Raw genomic sequence first — 18934 nt, forward strand, 5'->3', positions numbered from 1 at the left:
ACACGGGTGTACTTGCACACCAGTGCTCATGCATGTAACGAAAATAGCAGAAGACATGTTCATAGTAGTAGGGTGGGTGGGAACTAGTATAACAATGCACATGGATGTACAAGCACAGCAGTGAACATGGATGCACGAATAATGTGGTACACACAGATCCCCTGGAATTGTAATGCTCATGGATGTACTGGTAAAGCAGCGCACATTAAATATACTATCACAGCACTGCACATAGACATGGATGTACAAGTCTTAAGTAAAATGCTGCATACTGATGTCCTAGTCAACAATACATATGAATGTCTGTATGTGCACAAAAGTGCACATGGATGTACTAGTATAGCACACACGGATAAAAGAATGCCCACGGATTTACTAGTTCAAAACAGAAGGAATGAAACCTCCTTCCAGGGTCCCACCTCCAAAGTATAGTCTCTGAATAATATATGATGTTTGCATATACTGGTAATGGAACCCAGGGCCTCATACCTACTAGGCAAGTGCTCAACCACTGAGCTATATGCCTAGTCCCCAGTGTGGCATCTGACCAAGGCCTCAGCCTAGGTGGTTGTGGCTGTGACATCTACAATCCCAGGGTGTAGAGCTGGTCCTGACCCCAGCAGGGCAGAGAGATGCAAGGATCCTAACCCTGAAGACTTCTGAAGCAAGCAAGGCTAGAGCCCTCTCCACTCTCTGTAATACGGATTTGAAGGAGGGATGCTATAGCAAGCACAGACTGCCATGGGTGTGGGCGCAGGCCGGCACAGACAGCAGAAGACACAGGCATAGGTGGGCAAGCACAGGCAGGGATACACAGCTTCTTGAACTCCCAGCACAGGAGTCTCCTGAACCATATACCTTATTGCCCCCAAAATAAGTCCCCTGGGAGATAAAGCCCAGCCCTGTCTCCCTTCCCCCATCCCTTCAGGCTTGGCACCTCTTCCCTGCACAGAGCAAGCACTGGAAAAATCCATAGGACAGGAGCAACAGCCCAGCCCCGTGGGACATGGGTCATCTGCTGTCCCTGAAGCCACCATGGGAACAATGGTCCATTGTGGGGCTACATTCTTTATTGTCTCGGGCAAACCCACATGGCTCCATCTAAAAATAGGCCAAGCCAGCGTCCCCGTGGATACTACCCTTCAAATCCTTATCCCACTCCAAAAGCCTCTTGGGTCTCATCTCTAAAAAGGGAGAGCATATCCTCAACCTAGGAGCCTAATCAGCGGTGATGGCAAGAAGAGAGGAAATAGAACCAGGCAGAAGGCACCCTCAGCACCCATCCACTCGGATCAGCTTTTGGGAGTGGGGAGAGATGCAGAACAAACTGACTTTTCTGCTGTGACAAAATCTCTGAAAAAAGCATCTTAGGAAAGGAAGGGATTATTTCAGCTTACAATTCCACATTACAGTCTGCCATTGAAGGAAGTTAAGGCAGAAATTTGAAGGCACGCTTTTTTGCTAATTCCACACAAGGATTTTCTCAATTAATAACCTTAGCTCACAGCGAAAGTATAGTGAGAAACACAAAGGAGGATGCTTGCCTGCTAGCAGACAGGTTTGCACTTAGCTAGTTTTCTTATACAGTTCATCAGCCTACCTAGGGAATGGTTCCACCCACTATGCACTGTACTTTCCTACATCAAGTAGCAATCAAGACAATCCCCCAATCTTAGGACAATATGATCCAGGCAATTACATTCTCTACCCAGATGATTCTGAGTTGTATCAAGTTGACAGTTAATGCCAACTAGAACAGGAGTAAAGGCATGCTTGCCTCTCCTCAGGCTGCTACCACAGCTAAGACCCAGAAGTGCTATTCACACAGCTACCTCTCTCCATGTTGGTTGTTATGGCAACTGTTGCAGAGGTGATTACTATGGAGACAGAATGGCTTAAGTCCCTGGGCTGGATAATCTCGGGCTCTAGAGAACAGCTGCTGTACCCACCATAATCTCATCCTTCCCCTGAAGGCCCTGGGAACATGCTAGAGGATGTTACTCTCCAAGATTCTAAGACAGTATGAACCATTCCTTTCCCAGGGCACCAAGTCACAGCACAGGAGATACTGGGAGATGAGATTGCAATGACCGAAGTGACCACCAACCTTGTGTCACTAATCCACCAAAGCAGAGAAGAGAAGCTATGGTCCACAGCCTATTGATATAGCTTTGTGTCCATCCTGGTCATAAAAAAAAAAAAAAAAAAACAAAAAAACAAAAAAACAAAAACATCTAGTGCTATACTGAAGACCCAGAGTCTTCAAAGAAGGCAGACAGGGGAATACAGTTCCTCGGGCAGGGAAAAGAAAAAGGAGTGACCAATCCTACAAAACCCATGGGTGCATGGATTGAAGGCTGGCCCTGCCCTACATGGTAGGGATACTTCCTGCCCTTCTGCATATGTTTCACAGATTAGAACTAAGCTTTGGGAAAGAAGAGCATGAAACTAAGGACTTCCGTCCATGGCACTTCCTGTTGCCAGATGAAGGTCTACCTGGGTCAGTCTGACAGATGTTGGCCTGGGGAAGATGCATCTGCACAACTCCAAGCCTCAGGCTATCTTTTACTGTTCCAGAGGATGTTGCTAGGCAACCCCAGAGTAGGCAGCTGTTGTGTCACATGTACCCAGATGTGCATCCACACCATCTGTCAGTGGAGTTTCTCAATCCCGGGAGCTTGCTGGGAAGTGCGACCAGGAAAGGGAAAGAACAGAAAATGGGGATTTAAGAACGCATTACTTTCTGTGCGAGTTCTGCCCACTCTAAACTGGGGAAGGAAAACAGGAAACAAAGGTGTGGGAAAAGAACTTAGTCCAAGATGGCTGCTTGTTTATATTTCCTATAAGCAGAGGGGCTTGCAAGAGAGGGGAAAAGAAACAAGCCGCCCAGCTTAGCTTGCTCCAGTAAGACAAGGTGCAAGAACCAAGCTTGGGAATTACTGAGGTCAGCCACTCGGTCTGGCTCTCTACCCTCCAGGAGGCCCTGAAGCGAACATCTGTTCATTTTCCAGAGTGCCCTGTGTGCACTAACATATTCCCATGGAAACCAAATCAGATGAAGCCATTGAAACAAGCAGAGCCCAGGGAGGAGGCATTAGACCAGTGTTCCTTAACATGTGGTTTGGGACTACTTTGGCATTGCATAGCAAATAGTTACATTATGACTCATAACAGTAGCAAATTTATAATTGTGAAGTAGCAACAAAATAATCTCGGAGTTGGGGGTCACCACAACATGAGAGACTGTATTGAAGGGTCTCAGCATTAGGAAAATTAAGAACCACTAGTAAACACTGAAAAGAGGGCACCTGTCTGGCTTGCCCATGAAACTCATAGTAGACACGTAGCGCCATTTTTACCACACTATGAGCATTGAGATTTCAACGCCATGTAAAATTAGCCAGTCACCAAAATGCAGCTGCCACGTGGCCCCATTTATGCAAGGTGCTTGAAAACAACAAACACCTTGAAAAAAGGTGCAGTGGTGGTGAGAGGGCCTTGGGGAAAGGGAACATGGACTTTTAAAATCTATGCATGTATTGCTGCCAAACCGCACACTAAGAGTGGTGACAATGTCAACTGTACTGTGAGTTTTACCACAATAAAAATCAGAGGCAAGCCGCAGTAGATGGTGGGATATATTCTATGATGTTACAGCTCCAGCAACATTATCTTCTCTAAAATACAAAGTCACTTAAAGAAATAAGGAAACCATGCCACCGACTGCGTTGATAACCAGAAAGGGGCAGCTGGTATTAGGCTTCCAGTTTCTCTGGGTCCACACTCAGCCTTAACTCTGAGAAGAGATAATTACGTTACTAATCATACATTGAGCAGAAAGGCACAGAGAGCAAAGACTAGGATTGGCCACCAGGTCCTAATCAGGGAGAAGCGTGTGGGGCTCAGTCCTTACTACACAGGTGGGCCCCCCAGGGCTGTTGGTTACAGCTCTCTGCTAGGTCCACACAGACAATTGAATAACCAAGGCCTCCCGGGACAGTTTCGTGGCTCTTATTACCCTGGGCCAAGAGGACACAGTGATTAATAGCACAATGGGGTGTTACAATCTTAGCTACCACTGAGGTACAATGTCTGCTCTTCCACTGTCCCACCATGTCTCCAGCAGGACAGATCAGGGCTGAACAAAATTAACCGAAGTCCTCAGGACACTCCATTGACTCCTAGGTCACCCCAGTGCACGCACATCCCTGAGTCCTAGACAGTGAGATAGATGGTGTGAAGTTCTGGCCATGGCACAGGTGGTAAAGTGACCAAACGCACCAGCTCAGGACCTGGAAACAGTGACAGCACTACCACCTCCACCTCACTGTTTCCATGTGCGCCTGTGGACATTTTGCTTCTCATTATTGTTGAGGTGTCTGATGGGGTACTGGCTGGGAAGCCCTTAGTATGGTACCTTGTATATAGAACAGGCAGTGACTTTATCGCCACCTCCCAGACATCCGTGGGTCTGAGACAGTAAGGATCACGCTATGGCACTGCCTCCTCTAGCAAACACAGGGTGGCCTCTGGAAAGCCACTCTCCAGAGCTGTCTCTCCTTTTCTTAACTAGAAACTGGAAGCACCACAAACTCCGCTCTCCTTGCTGAAATGATTATTCCTCTACATCCTCAACCTTCTAACAGACAACAGACCAGGTCACAAGGAGTGAAACAGAATATATGTGATCAGGCAACAGAAGGGATGAAGTAACAAGCAGTCCTCAGCGGACCTTCAGTCCTCCAAACACCTCCCTAGATCCTCGTCAAGGAGTTACCTCATCCCATTCAGGGTCTCTCTTCTGCTTCTGCACAAGGGGTCAGGGAGCCTGTCTTTGTCTTCCATATCTGGTGAGCTCCAAGCTAAATGCAGACGACCCTACTAATTTGGGCTTCTCCATATGTCCCCACCCATGATCCTTCGAAGCATGCTTCTAACCTGAGCTCACATAAACAGGAGCATGTGGATAAAGAAGCTGGTGGCTAAGAAGTCGAGTCCCTGAACTTTAAAGGCCACTTCTGCCCACTTGTGCCTTTAGCATGCTTTCTTGCAGATCACAGCCTTTGCTTTAAGCCACTGCTGTAAGCTCTACCCATACCAAGCTGTTAAAGATGGGAGACATGGTGAGGTAGACAGCTCTACAGTAACCCCAGGCTGGTGTGCCAGCAGTACCAGTCACCACCCCAGACAATCTGGAAGCTCCCATTAAAAGATAACAACAAATCCCATCACTACTGGTCTTTTGACTGAGATTAAGTGGATAAGAAGTTTGTAACCAGGGTTCCTGTGGGGAGTGTAGGAGTACATCTAACAGTCAAGTTAACACATTTAATTCAGATAGACTCAGCATGCTTGTAACAGTATCTACTACACAGTTAAATACTGGAATTTTGTTATGATCATTGGACGAAGCTTACTCCGCAAGATGAAGTAACTTACCAAAGGTACACAGATTGTCTGGTTAGTTAAAACTAACAGCATTGCAGGCTCTTAAAAGGATCAGTCTCTTGGGGATGCAGAGATCTGAGCTGCGATATAACTTCAGGTAAGTCTCTGTTTGGAGGCTTCAGTTTCCCCATGCTACCCCTATTGGAAATTCAGCAACTACAGAGACAGACTGAGGACAACCAGGACAGTGAGAGGAGAGCTGGGCTGTGTGTCAAGGACACTCCTCTAGGACACTAAGGTACACCACTGCCAAACAGGAGTCCTGGGGTAGAAACTACAACCTGCTCATCCAGGAATCCTCACTGTGCCTAATATGAGTGAAAATTATGAGGCTAATGAGGCCACAGGTATTACCCTCCAATGGAAGCAAGTGTCATCTCTGATAGCCTTCAGATGGTCACCTTGCCTCAGGGATTCCTCTCAAGAGCCAAGATGAGTGTATAATTGTATGGTTAAACCCTGCAGGGTCTCCTGCACAAGTGTGGGCTAGACTACCTACTTTTGCTTTGGGAATAAGGACAATCCCCCTGCTTTGGAGGACTCTTGGGGTTCAGAGAGATATCTCTGCACTATGAAGCTGTTACCTTTCTTAGCAGATCCCAAGGACTGGTATACAGCAGTGACTTAATACCTCATTCCTGTTGCCAGCTACACAGGATAAGCTGTCCTCAGAGGGGAACAGACAGAAGCTATGGTCAGAGAGTATCTGGAGCCCCAATGTCAGAGTAGCCAGTACTTATATCAGTCCCAGACCCTCAAAGGCCCACCTTATGTTTTTAGGCCTGAGATGGAACCAAGCAAACTTCTAATCTTTATCCTATTATTTTCTTTACCTTCCAGAGTCAAGGCCAGAAGCCCACCTGTATGTGGAAGAATGTGTGTGCATCAAAGCAGGAGACCCTGGTATAGCCAGAGGTAGCTGATTCCTCTATCTGCAGAGAACAGGCTGAAGTCATGACGTGTGATTGGGAACTGGCGGAAGTCTAGGTGAGCGTGCCCACAGACAATGCTGCATGCATCTATCCTGCCCTCCAGGGAACTCATGTTTGGGGCTGACGGCACTGGAGAGACCAGAGTTTCTCCACTCTCTATAACTGGCTCTTAGGCCAAGCTAGAAACATACCCTGGCTGGCCCTCCATCTGGCTCTGAGTGGGCTGGATGCTATAACCTTGTGCCTAGAACCCCAGTTTCAGATTTCCTGATGCAGTCAAAATTACTCAGTGTCCACATCACAGTGTCCCATATCCTCTGGACATCTGTTATTTCCCATACACACCCTAGCTCCAGGAACACATGGCGATTTATCTGTCTGCTCTTTTAGGGGCTGGTCAGTTCTTGACTCCCTAGCTAGAACTCAAACTAGCTTCTTCCAGAAGAAGCTGTAAAAGTGTGGGTGTAGGCTGAGGCTACTCCCTGACCTTTGCTGGCTCCACATTTAAAAGAGCAATCTACTTCATGCCAATAGAAAGAAAAAAGGAAGGGAACAGGTAGACCAGTGGATAAAAAAGGAGACCAAAACTTCTACTTGCCTGAACATCAAACTCTTGCAGGAGACCAGTGATGCTCTGTGGAGAGATGAGAGCCATGGTTACACGGTTAGTTTCCTTGGTTAGAGACAAAGATCAATCAATAGTTATGGTTTTTTTCCATTGCCTGAATCTAAACTCTGCTCAGTGGGCTTTCCTTAGTCCTTGCAAAGAGAGACTGTCTGTTTCATCTCAGGGAACAGCGGCCCAGTGGATAATCTGCTAGATTCTTTTCCAAGGACACTTGGCCAAAAGAGATCTGAAGGCAGAAGCAGGACACAAGCTTGCTTGAGTGACAAAGTGCTTGTAGGTGGCTCTATAGTCTATACAGACACTGAACATACACCAGGTGCACACACTCCTGAGACTCCAATGAGACCACGTCTCTTCTGCTCTTGCAATTTTCTTACGGCTGTCAATGACTGCATTCTGAATTAAAAGCCAGTCTTTTTGGAGAGAAGAGGATAATGGAAATCTCAATGATTTTTTTCCTCAAGCTACAGTGAATTTCAGCCCAGTTTTCATCTTTAACAACTTTCTGTGACAAGAAAGGCCCAGGAAGGTAGGAAAGGGTCTTCTTGACTTTAGTGAACCCAGGGCAGTGTGGTTCAGGGAGAACTTGACCCTCACTGTTCTAGTCAGCATCTGTTTTCTGCCCAACTTAGAAAGCTGGGCCCCAGCCAGAGCCTCCAGTGCAGAGGATGGATCAGCAGGGACAAATGCCCTAGAGGCCAGGAAAACAAAGCAGATCACAGAGGAGCACAGGCGCTGGAACACTATAAACCAATCATAGCAGATGCCCCATTACAGGGGCACTGGGCAATAGACAAGGACATCAAGAGTCACTAAATATGGATAGAAATAAAGGAGACCAATACCTGTGCTGGTGTGTGAGTGTGTGTGTGTGTGTGTGTGTGTGTGTGTGTGTGTGTGTTCCATGCATTTGCTTATACGCTATGCTCTTGTTCACATGTGTGCATGCTGTGTACAAATGAAAGTGTGCTCATACCCTCAAGTGTCCGTGCCATGTATGTACATGTGTGCCTGCCCACTAGGAGCATGTGATGATGTAACTCGGAAGTAGCTCTACTTACCTCTCCCTTTTCTACCAGAGGCTTCACCTCGGCGAGGTCCACGTCATGTAGCTCTCGGGACATTTCCGTCCTATTACAGACCTACCAGGGAAAAGGTCAGGAGGTCAGCACTTCCCAGTGAGATAACTTCCCTGGAAGACGCTAATACTCATCATATGAAACAAATAGAAAAGCCAGACCTCCCCACTGTCCCCAGCTCTTTCTACCCACACCCATGCCCATAGTTACAAGGAGGACCTCATCCCCTCGAAACAGGTTCACAGTTACAGTTACAACAAAGCAGATGGATGGGGACCAAGCATGTGTCACATCCAAACCTACCAAGCACACCCTGATGCTTCTTGATATAGTCTAGGAGATCCCTCTGCTGATCCCAAAGCCCGATATCCACAGATTAACAATCAAAGAGACCAAAGGGCCCCTGGGTGTCACGATGTACAGGTACTATATGTATCTCTGAGCAAGACTCTCAGCTGCCTGACCACAGTGGAGAGAACAGGACAGGAACAAACCTGGCCCAAAGGTCTGACAGACACTGAACACTCAGCAGGATGTAAAAAAAAGACCTTACAGCGAATGGTACTTTCTGAGACAAACCCCAAAAGAGTTATTAAGGGTGGCAACAGGGACCTCTTTAGCTGGCACTAGGACGCATACCTCATAAGACCAATAGATAAGGGCTACAGAAATGGACAGGTGCAGAGCTCAGCATCGCTGGCAATTGTGGCCTAAAGGGCCCCTGGGGGAAGGTGAGGGCAGAAGGCGATGGCCACAGATCTGGGAGATAAACACACATTCTTCTGGCTCCACAGCCCAGTTGAAAAAGTAAATGCCCACAGATAGAATTGGGCCCAAGGAATGCCAGAGAACAGAACAGAGTGTCACAGGTGACACACAGAGGCCGGAGTGGGTGGCGAATGCCAAGCAATGGGTCCAGGAGACAGCCTCTGACTGCCTACAGGCAAAGTATGCGTTAAAACCCCAGCTGTTCAAGGCCTTATATTACTGCAACAAAGGAAGCTAAGGTCTCAAAACTTCCTGGAAGCCTGTTTCCCTAGCCCACAGGAGCCCTATGACCCTCATCTATAGGTCAGGCTGCAAGAGCAGGCCACTCTGATATATATCCATGCCAACACGTGGCATGCAGTGGGTAGACAGGGTGCACTGGTCTGGGGCCCCAACGTGACTCTCCTCAGTAGATGACCATTTTACAAGAATGTCTTTATACAGCCTTTTCGGTCTGGGATCCAGAACATTTCACAAACAAAGTCAGTTTTATATTTGTGAACATTCCTGGGCCGCCGCCAGCTCGGAGGCAGCAGGCATGAAAAGCTATGCTCTGAGAGGCTTGCTAATTCAGCATGTTGATAGTCCCGAGACCTTAGCCGTGGGACACCTCGCCTACGCAGCCTACAGAGACCTTCCAGAAGCCCTGGGCTCTGGCACCACCATCGCTCACGCTGAGAGTGAATGACTTCACATTTCACAGGGATCCCTGATGTACTCTGCTCAGCCGAGAGCCCCGGGTGAAGCGGAGACCTTCAACTTTCCCACGGTGTGGGCTCCAGCAAGCCCTCTTCAATCCTTGGCTGTGAGCCATCTGCTTCAGGTAGTGACCCTGCCTCGTGCCTCTAAATCTCTACCTCCAGCAGTTACCTGAATCCCCCTTGCTTGGTCACTAACCCACAGAGTAAATGCCCTGCAAAACTCCCAGACTTTTACAAAGATGCACAACACATTGCAGACCAGCTCAATTTGGTTGGTTCTCCTCAGCTTCCAGAAACCATCACTTCACTGGAACATATAATGCAGCCCCCACCTCCTTCAGAAACTAAAGGAGACCAAGTGAAGCCTGTTCCCTTACTAAATAGTCCCACCTTCCACTGTGTCTCTTTCACCCAACCACAGGATGAGAAAGGCTCAAAGATGGTGCAAACTCCTGACGCCTCGAGCGCTTGCCAATCTGCTCTTTGGAGGCAGGGGCCCTCTTCTGACAAGCCTTCAGCCAACTCGAGGATGGAACACAGGTGAAGGGCATGGGCTGTAATGTCCACTGTGGTTGCTGCACAGATGCCTTCTGCAGTATTTCAAGACCTTTTTGGTTGTCATGAATGGAATGCTATTGGGTTACATTGCGACGAATAAAGGCCAAGAACACTACAGTTCACAGGATTGTCCCAGCACAGGCCACCTGACACACCCCAATAACAACGTGGAAGCTGAAACATCCTTGTCTGGGTGAGGACCCAGAAGCTGGTGGGGAGAGACCACATCTCCCAGCAGACTGTGGGGTATTCTGAGGGTGCAAACATCTGTTCTGTCTAGGTCGCTGTTTCTCAGTAACACAGACTGTGCTGTAACCAGGACTACAGATACCTGGGCTACCTTTGTTCTGTGTATTCACCAGCTGTGGGGACCCAGATCATCACCCTTCTACATATACTAACAGGATCAATAGGGGACCAGACCTAAATGGCTTTGGCAACCCAGCAAAAGTACATTCCACATGTTTTGTTTTGTTTTCATTCACTGTTGTACAAAGATAATCATATTGGGACAGTCTGTATAGAAAAACAGATTAAGTAAGTAACAAAAACAGGTATATCTTGGATACAGCCAGGGCTACAGGTATGGCCTTTCTAGGGGCTCCTGTCTGCCTCCCTAACCACACCCATTCTGCTTTGCACCCCCAAAGCCAGCAATAAAAGTGCCAGGGCCAGTGCCCAAGACCCATGATGAAGTCTTGGGTTTCTTCCGAAGGACATTATTACACATCCCCTGCAGGATCGGGAACAAGGACAACTGATGTGCTGAGGAGAATTTACTATGTGATGGGTCTGAGGACAAATCCATGAGTGCTCCCAGGACTTCAGTCTCAAGGCTTATGAGCAGTTCTCAGACTCCCACTGTAGCCAAGTGGTATATCTGTCTGTCTCATGGGGCCTCCAGGAACATGAAAAACAAAAAGCAACTGACCTACCAGTGTGCTTTAGCACTATGACAGTCAGACCTTTAAGCATTCTATGATGTCAAGAAATACCCTGGCCCTGGACAACCACACCCTCAAACTGTGACAACTACAAGTGCCCGTTGACACTGCTAAATGTCCCCTGGATGCAAAATCAAACCTGTCTGAGATTGGTTGAGCTTAGTGGTTCCTGGTATAAAAAGGGCGTTCAGAAAATGTCTGTTACACATAATTCTTTAATCCAATCCACATTCACATCCATATACTCTTGCCCCGGTCTAATGGCTTCTGCTCACGTGGCCAGCTGCAGGGATTAGAGGAGAGCAGAGCTCCACCCATTGAAAGTCTCCCACAGAGGTGGAGCCCCAGGTCATAGCACCAGCTGGCAGCCTGGCTGTTATTGCTTCTGGCTGTCCCACCTGCCTGCCTGCTCCAGGAATTCAGATAAAATTGAAAAAGGAGGGAAGGCCACCTGGTGCTAAGCAGCAGGCTGTGAAGCAGATTCTGTGTGTACATGGAGCCAGGGCTCTCAGCAAGCCACAGGTTAAACTGAATGAACAACAACGCAATGGACCGGCAAACAGCTAGTTAATGAACCAGTGTCCCTTTCTTCCTGTGGTTCTGGAGAGTCCTTGGGGCACTGTGAAGACACAACCTGTGTTTTAACATTGCTAGTCCCAGAATGGCCCAGTGGGGAAGAGGACACATAAAAAAATGCTCAGCAAATACCAAACAGGACCCCGGGCCTCAGTGCAGCTCCATGAGGTCCCTCTAGCATCAGCGATGTTAGAGCATGAGTGACAAGGCTCAAGAAGGCGAGGCAAACACATCTTGGTCATCAAGGAACAAGGATTGGAGGGCTCCTGGCCAAGTCAAGTCAACTTGTTCTGGGAGAAGGGAGAAATGTGACCCTGGGCCTCAAAGGTCAATGGGTGACGTCCCCATGGCAACCCAAGGCCACATGACAATTATTAGTAATGGGGACAGAATCTGGAATTCTCATGAAGCCTCAGAAAGGTGGTTAAACATGGCTTGGGAATTCCCAGCATGGAAACAGGGTCACCTTCTTGAGCCTCAGTGTGTTCATTTGCAAAGCATGGACTTGCAGAATTCTCAACAAACTATGTAGACATGGGGACCCAGGTACAAAGGCACAGCTCTGAAACCAAAGTGTACTATGCACAGGGCTAAACTCTGGTCAAATGGTCTGCCTCACTCCCTTTCTCTTCAGGTCTCAGACCCCTTGAGGCTTGCACTGGACTCCCTACTTCTGTCGTTCTTCAGAGCCTAAGCTGCTCTGTGGAACCTAGCCCTCTACTGGCCCTCTGCTGGCCCTCCGCTGGCCCTCCGCTGGCCCTCCGCTGGCTCTCTGCTTGCCCTCTTGGGCAACTTCCCCTGGGATCTTAGAATCCCCATGGGATGAAATAAATAAAAGAGACATCCAGCAAAGATGCATTTATGAACTGCTCTGGGACTTCCAGGACCCAGTGTCCCAGAAAGAGCATCCATGGGGACTGGAACCATAGTAAATGCCATAAGTCACTTCCATGACCCCACACCCATCTTTGTGCTCAAAGAAGTCCTTGGCAGAGGCATTGCCTACTTCATAGAAAGGCATCTGGAGCCCAGCAAATGTCCGATATATGACTTCCAAAAGCGTTCAGTGTCTCCATCCTCTGGCCTAGAGAAGGAAGGCCAGCCACTTCACTCCAGGAGTCCTTTAGAGAAGCAGGGAAGGGAAAACCAGAGGGGACCACAGCTGGCTCAGTGCTGACTGTAGTGTCAGCAGCTGGCCCTGATTCTGCCCTTCAGGTAACAGTCACAGAAGCTTGAGTGTTTTTAACAACTTGTCCCTTACAGTGCTCTGAGTGAGGGTCAGTGTGTGCTACCAAAAATGCAACCCCAGAGAAATCTGGAGGGGAGTATCACTTCTGTGTGAACCCAGAAAAGCTACCCTGGGACATGCCCAGAGTCCCTACATGCCTGTTGCGACATTCCTATGTCAGTGCAAAGGGACTCTGAAGTCACTGTGTGAAGCATTCACCCAGCCCTCTTGGTGGTTTCTGAACTTTTTAAAGCAAAGATTCTGGGAAGGACAAGGCAGTAGAGCCCTGGGCTGATTTTCTTATGTAATCCACCTCACAAAGAGTGCTGTCTGGACGGTCTGGATTCGAGGAAGCTCTACACTTGGGGGAAGTATAGAATAGGATGTAAAATCTCAGAGATGTTAAAAGACCAAAAGGCAGTATGATCATCCTTCTTAGAGATTTTCAAACAGGGGTTCCTCCAGGAGCCTCAGGGCGCCACAGAATACTAGGCATCAATGCCTTGCTCCATAATAGAAAAATGGGACAAGGGTCAAAGGGAGAAAGCCACCTGTTGTCAGGCAACCAAAGGTGCATTGCACCCAAGCATCAATGGGACCAGAGCTTTTGGGGTTTAGATTGAGCCTAGTATACTTCCAAGATGTTCCCTGCCATCCTTCTATATTTTTTCTTCTGAGACAGTCTCAAGCTGCTCAGGCTGGCCTTGAACTTGCAATTCTCCTGTCTCAACATCCCAAGCAGCTGGGACGACGGCTCTACACTCCCTACCCCAGCTGAAAGGAGGATCTGTGTGTTCAATCAGAGCCCCCTGAGCTCTGAGCAGAGAGGTAGGCAGCGTAGAGGGCTGGCTAGAAGGAAGAGCAGGAAGTGCAAGGAACCCACCCACACTGATCTTCCCAAAGTTCTCAGTGGTGTCTTGGCACCAGAGATCTGGGCAGTTAGTGGTTTAGCACACGACTGTCTGAGGGATAAGCCAGTAACTGGAAGTTCGAAGAAGGGCATTGGTCGCTCTAGAGGACTATTCTGTGAATCTGTGAGATGGGTTTAAGCTATCTGTGCCGGCGAGGCTGAGACAATTTATTGACATTACAGAGACAGTGTTAGCCTAGGACGGAAATGGATCTTCATACAGAGCCCTTTGTTCCCAAGATCAGACTGCATGCTGGCCACCCTAATGAGATCCTTCCCCAAAATGGCTCTCACTTCCACAGTTCACAACAGCATCTCCAGTCCCTCCTGTACAGATGGGCTGCTTTATCTTCCCCATCAGTGGAGACTTCCTCTGGACAAACATGTGTAGAGTACTCACTAAGTGCCAGGCCCTGGGACTGGGCATGGGGAAGCAGACAGATGACAGGACTGTGTGATCCCACAGGACAAATCAGCCCAGCTGCCAGCCATGGAGAAGCCACAGAGTCTAGAAGGCTTGAGGCTGTCTAGCTGAGAAAGGGTCAGAGTTATCTGTCTCTTAAGAAGCCCTATCATCTCCTCAAGAAGAGACCTGTCTCTCTAGGCAGAAGACTACAAAGTGAAGACTTAAAGGTTTCTTCAAATGGAAGAAAAGGGAGAAGCTATACTAGATGAACTGCAAGCAAGCCTCCAGGTTCACGAGCCTTTCTTTCTACCTCCTTGGATAGGGAGGGGCTGGCTATATGAACAGTCCTGGAGACAGCTTGAGAAAGCAGGGGTAAGCAGTGGACATAGAGGTCTACTAAGTAGAGAGCACAGTAAGAAACTCTTGGTTCAAAAAAGCTGCTTGAGAGTCCGATTTTGTATGCATGCTTTTATTTTGAGGTGCTAAGACAGACTTCCTCCATTCTCCCTAAGTGCCCGAGCTCTCCTCCACAACACCAGCCCTAGAGAATTCAGCTCCATGCCAACATCCAAACGTGACCCTCTACCTCTGCAGTCAGCTTCCTGTTGGGCCACAGTGCTCTCATTCTGCCCTTGGACAAATCCCCTTCCAATAAAATAACTGGAGGCCAACTTTAGCAGCTCCATGCCCCATGAAGAGAGAGAGCAAGTGGGAAGGGCTAGCCTATGGTCAGATTTGACCAAGACGGTCCACAATCTGCAGTGAGTCCACCAGATTGACCACCCATCCCAAAGCTGGGTCCAGAGAATCTATGTGGCCTGAAAGGGGTAAGGTTAAGGTTAGAAGTGGCTAGGGGTAAAGCCATTTGGTCCAGATCTATTTACCTGATTCTACACTGGTGCCCAGCCTGTTTTCTAACATGAGAATTAAGACTGTCTCCTGCCTTCACTGTACGAGGCAACATGCTAGACCACATGGCAATCTGGGTAGGCCAGAGCTATATACTATAGACGTCTAGATCTACGGGCCTAAGAAGGCACAGCAGGTTTGACCTCCTCCTCTCTATTGTTCCCCAGCCTCTTAGAGCAAAGATCCCCCAACTTAATTACAGAGACAGAGTTAGCCTAGGACAGAAATGGATCTTCATACAGAGCCATTTTTAGGTTTCAGAAAGCAAAGTCTGGGACCACTGGGAGTATTCACAGAGCTGGCTAGGGTTATAACAAATGGCACGGTGAATTGATCGTCAAGGAGGCAGATCTATAGCATGCTTTGTAATCTATGTGAAACTTCCACACAGTGCTTCCCATGTGCTGACCCCTGGCCTCACTTCACATGGATTAGCCAAAGCAAGTTCTACACACCCAGATGACACTGTGTTACCTTAATAGAAGAGAGAAACTATGGTACAAAGCCTGTGGCTATCTCTGCCTCCCTGCTTCTCCAAGCACCTAGAAATATTGTTATGCTAGAACACAAAGGATCTGAGGACTGACTCAAAAGGTGCTCGCTGGTTCTCCCGCTTTTAGCCACAAAGTTTCATATAAGCCTTTGGATTTCTCATCCACTCAGTAGAGATGATAAGGCCCAGGGAGCATCCCTGTGAAGACTGGGGTAGCATAGGGACATTGAGATGCGCCGTCTATCCTGTCCCAGACTTCCTTCCTATCCTATACTCATCCTGCTCCAGCTACACCCTCAGTGTGAGTCATTACACTTGCCTAAGAAGGTGCAGGACCTTCGAGGCACACCTTAGATGGCTCCTCTGGAGCTAGGTCATAAGGGAAGCCCTGCAGCTTTGGGACATCAGAAAAACACATAGCCTTCTTTCTGTCCCCTGCTGAGGCTAGTTCAGGCCACCAGGGGTCAATGCACCCAGGGACCTCAGCACTGTTGTGGGGGGTATCTAATTCAGAAAACCACCAGGTAGAGGGATTGTGACCCTTTCCCTTGTCTCTTTTTCAGGGATCTGACTTTGCTTCCGCTTCAGCACCCAATGTAAATACTTTCAAAACAAACAAACAAAAACCACTTACACTCCGCCTTGCCCTCCTAGTGGCCTCACCTGAAACATGGCAAGAAGAAAAGTTCCTATTCATATTCTGTGGCATCCAGGCAAAACTCAAATTCAGTCCTAAGAGACTTCTGAGAAGGGGCTCTGAACAGAGTTCTGGCCTGGCTGACTTCAAAGCAGACCGGGAGACCAAGCATCACAAAACTACGAAGGCGTGGGTGAGATTAATAGCATCCACTCCCCAATAGCATCCACTCTAGGTCCTCACCTCCGGGAGTTTTTCCAGCCCTTCCTGAAAAGCCTCCCTCACACCTTTCCCGGCCCCTACTTTGTACCTTCAGGTCCTGAGGCTGGTTGAGCCACACCCATACAACAGTGGTCTGGTTCTTCCTGCCACTGTTCAGAAGTTGGCAAGTCCCTTAAAGATTGTTTTGGAGGCTATCCTATGCACCTAGCTTTCTCTCATTCACACATGTGAAACAGACAAATCGGTAGGATTCCTAACAGTAAGAAGCAACCTGAAGGATTTGCCCTGAAACTCATTGCACCCATTGGCTGACTTGGGGTGGTGTAGAATACTGAACAGGGGGAGCACTGGTTGACCTGAATTTCCCATTTTATACAGTACCTTCAAGGACTCAAATAAGCTGACCTGCCCAGGAGGTCTGTGAGGGAGGGCTGAAGGCTGTTCTAGGACACGGACCACTGAACTTCCCTCCTCCACCTGCTGTCTTCCCACATTAAAGCCCAGGGGGCGGGGCATGGGGGATCCGCGAAGACTGCCAGCCTGGGCGGCGGACAGGGGAAGACGGAAGGTGGCAGAGTAAGGAAGCCATCCACAATCTTAGCTTCAGCTACTAATTTGACAGAGGCGGTGACAGCATGTTTCCCCCCAGCCTACAGCATTCCGCGCGCCCCTCCCAAATCTCCCCTACAGGGTGAATCAGAGACCGCTATGGGTCTCCCGGGAACGGAGGAGCAGTTCCAGCTGCTCTCCGGGCTAGATCAGCAGGGAGGACCGCCTGGGAGAAAGAAAGGGGGGTAGGGGTAGGCGGAGGCGAAAATGACGACACTCAGAGCTCCAGCCAACTCTGGGGCCGCCGGATGCCCGCGCGACCCTGGGGGCATAAACCATCTCTCCAGCTCAGCCACAGTGCCAACCCGGTACTATCTAGAAGACCGCACCCTGCCGGTGCTGTTCTCGTCGCCGACACTGGCAGTGGCGCGTGCAGCACGCGCCGGGACACACCCCGGACTCTCCCCCAGCACACACATGTTCTCTCACACGCACAGCCCGGAGAGCAGCGGGCTCTACGACTGGATGGGAATCTGGGCTCAGATCACACTGATTCGGGACCAGGCTCCAGAGTAGACACACCCTCACCCCTTCTTCACACTCCTCGCCAAGTCTGTTCACCCTTACTCACCTCCTGGATACACGCGCTACAGTCGCTCTTTTCCTAGTTTATCCCATCACCCATCCACACCCCTTCACACGCGCGAGCACACACAAAGTGTGTGAGCCCAATGGACAGAAGAGTCCACTGTGGCTCAGGGTTGGCGCCAGGAAGCGCGACCCAGGTATTCCTAGGCTCTCCACCCCAAATTCAACCCCCTAATCCCACTTCCCCAGTTAGAGAGAAAATGAGACCCAACATGTCTTTTTGTGCTTTATAATAATCGAAACACGCTCCAGTGATGCCAGCGACCCCTCCGGCTCCGGCGCCATCGAAGACCACGGGGTTGTGGTCTTCGCACGGGCCACAAAACACGGGCACCCAGTAGCACCCTGAAGACAAGCTTTCCTGAGGGTCCTTGTCTTGTCCGGGAGGAAGAAGGCGTCCGGAGGACTTACCTAATGAGCCACCAAGCACGGAAAGGAGCCAACAAGGTTGGAGGTGCAGCGCCCCGCGGGAGGTGAAGACAGAGATGAAGATGGGCGAGGAATCTGCCTGCGGCGCGAGAGGGTAGCCTGGCAAGGTTTGTTTATGTCCGTGGTAGGGCGATTTTATAGGCGCCTGGGCCCCGCCCCCAGGGCCTCGCCCCTCCCAGACCCTCGGCTCCCAGCGCAGCAGGGGACTGGGGACACACCCCTTTCCCCCCGCCCGGCTTGCACTGCGCCCTGCGGGGGCTGGGCGGGGCGTGCTGGAGCCGCCGCCTGTTGCGCAAGCCTTTGCAGGGGCGCGTCGGGAGAGACTGCCAAGCGGCCTGCGGCTCCTCCCCGTGATCTCCTCTCCGCACCGCGGCGTGTGCGGCGGACGTGTGTGCCCAGTGGTTGTGTGTTCCCGTGCGCTCTCGTGAGTGTGCACGCCGACTTCTTGTGTCTGTCGGCGCAACCGCGTGGCCCCCATAGCCTTTGAGTTTCCTAAGCGCCTGCCCGCGCCACGCCCTTCTGGAAGGCACCCCCCACTTCCTCCAGGTCTCCACGTAGTCACTCCAGAGCCCCATTTACCACCTAATAGCCAGACTTTCTCCCCTGGTTCCTTTTACGTTGTTTAGCCCCCCTCATTCTCGCTGATCCTGGCGCCTCACAGCTCCCTTCCTACCCCTGAGATGAGGTTTTCCTGCTGCTCCCGCCTGCCTGGTCAGCTGTGAGCTCTCTACAGACTGCCTTTTGTGGTCCCCAGAACTTGCGTGGTGTTCCCTTTCCAACCACGTACCTCCCTTTTGTCCTGATGTTTTAAAACCTTGGACTGCTTGCCTGTTACCGGGTTTTCAGCCCTGGCCTACATCTGTGACTCT

At 49.6% G+C, this 18934-nt stretch overlaps 1 protein-coding gene across 1 annotated transcript in view; it reads right to left on the reverse strand.

The window, feature by feature from the left end:
* NDRG1 (N-myc downstream regulated 1) overlaps positions 1–18166 on the reverse strand; it is a 41355-nt gene extending 23189 nt beyond the window's left edge. Inside the window, exons 1-3 of the mRNA XM_080939544.1 lie at positions 18048–18166; positions 8070–8150; positions 6979–7014 (exon numbers count right to left, since the gene is read on the reverse strand). Coding sequence (XP_080795670.1) covers positions 6979–7014; positions 8070–8132 — 99 coding nt within the window. The 5' untranslated portion in view covers positions 8133–8150; positions 18048–18166. The remainder of the gene's footprint in view (positions 1–6978; positions 7015–8069; positions 8151–18047) is intronic.
* Between the last annotated feature and the right edge of the window lie 768 nt (positions 18167–18934).

The sequence above is a fragment of the Micromys minutus genome (assembly GCF_963924665.1).
Source record: "Micromys minutus genome assembly, chromosome: 27".
Taxonomy (NCBI): Eukaryota; Metazoa; Chordata; class Mammalia; order Rodentia; family Muridae; genus Micromys; species Micromys minutus.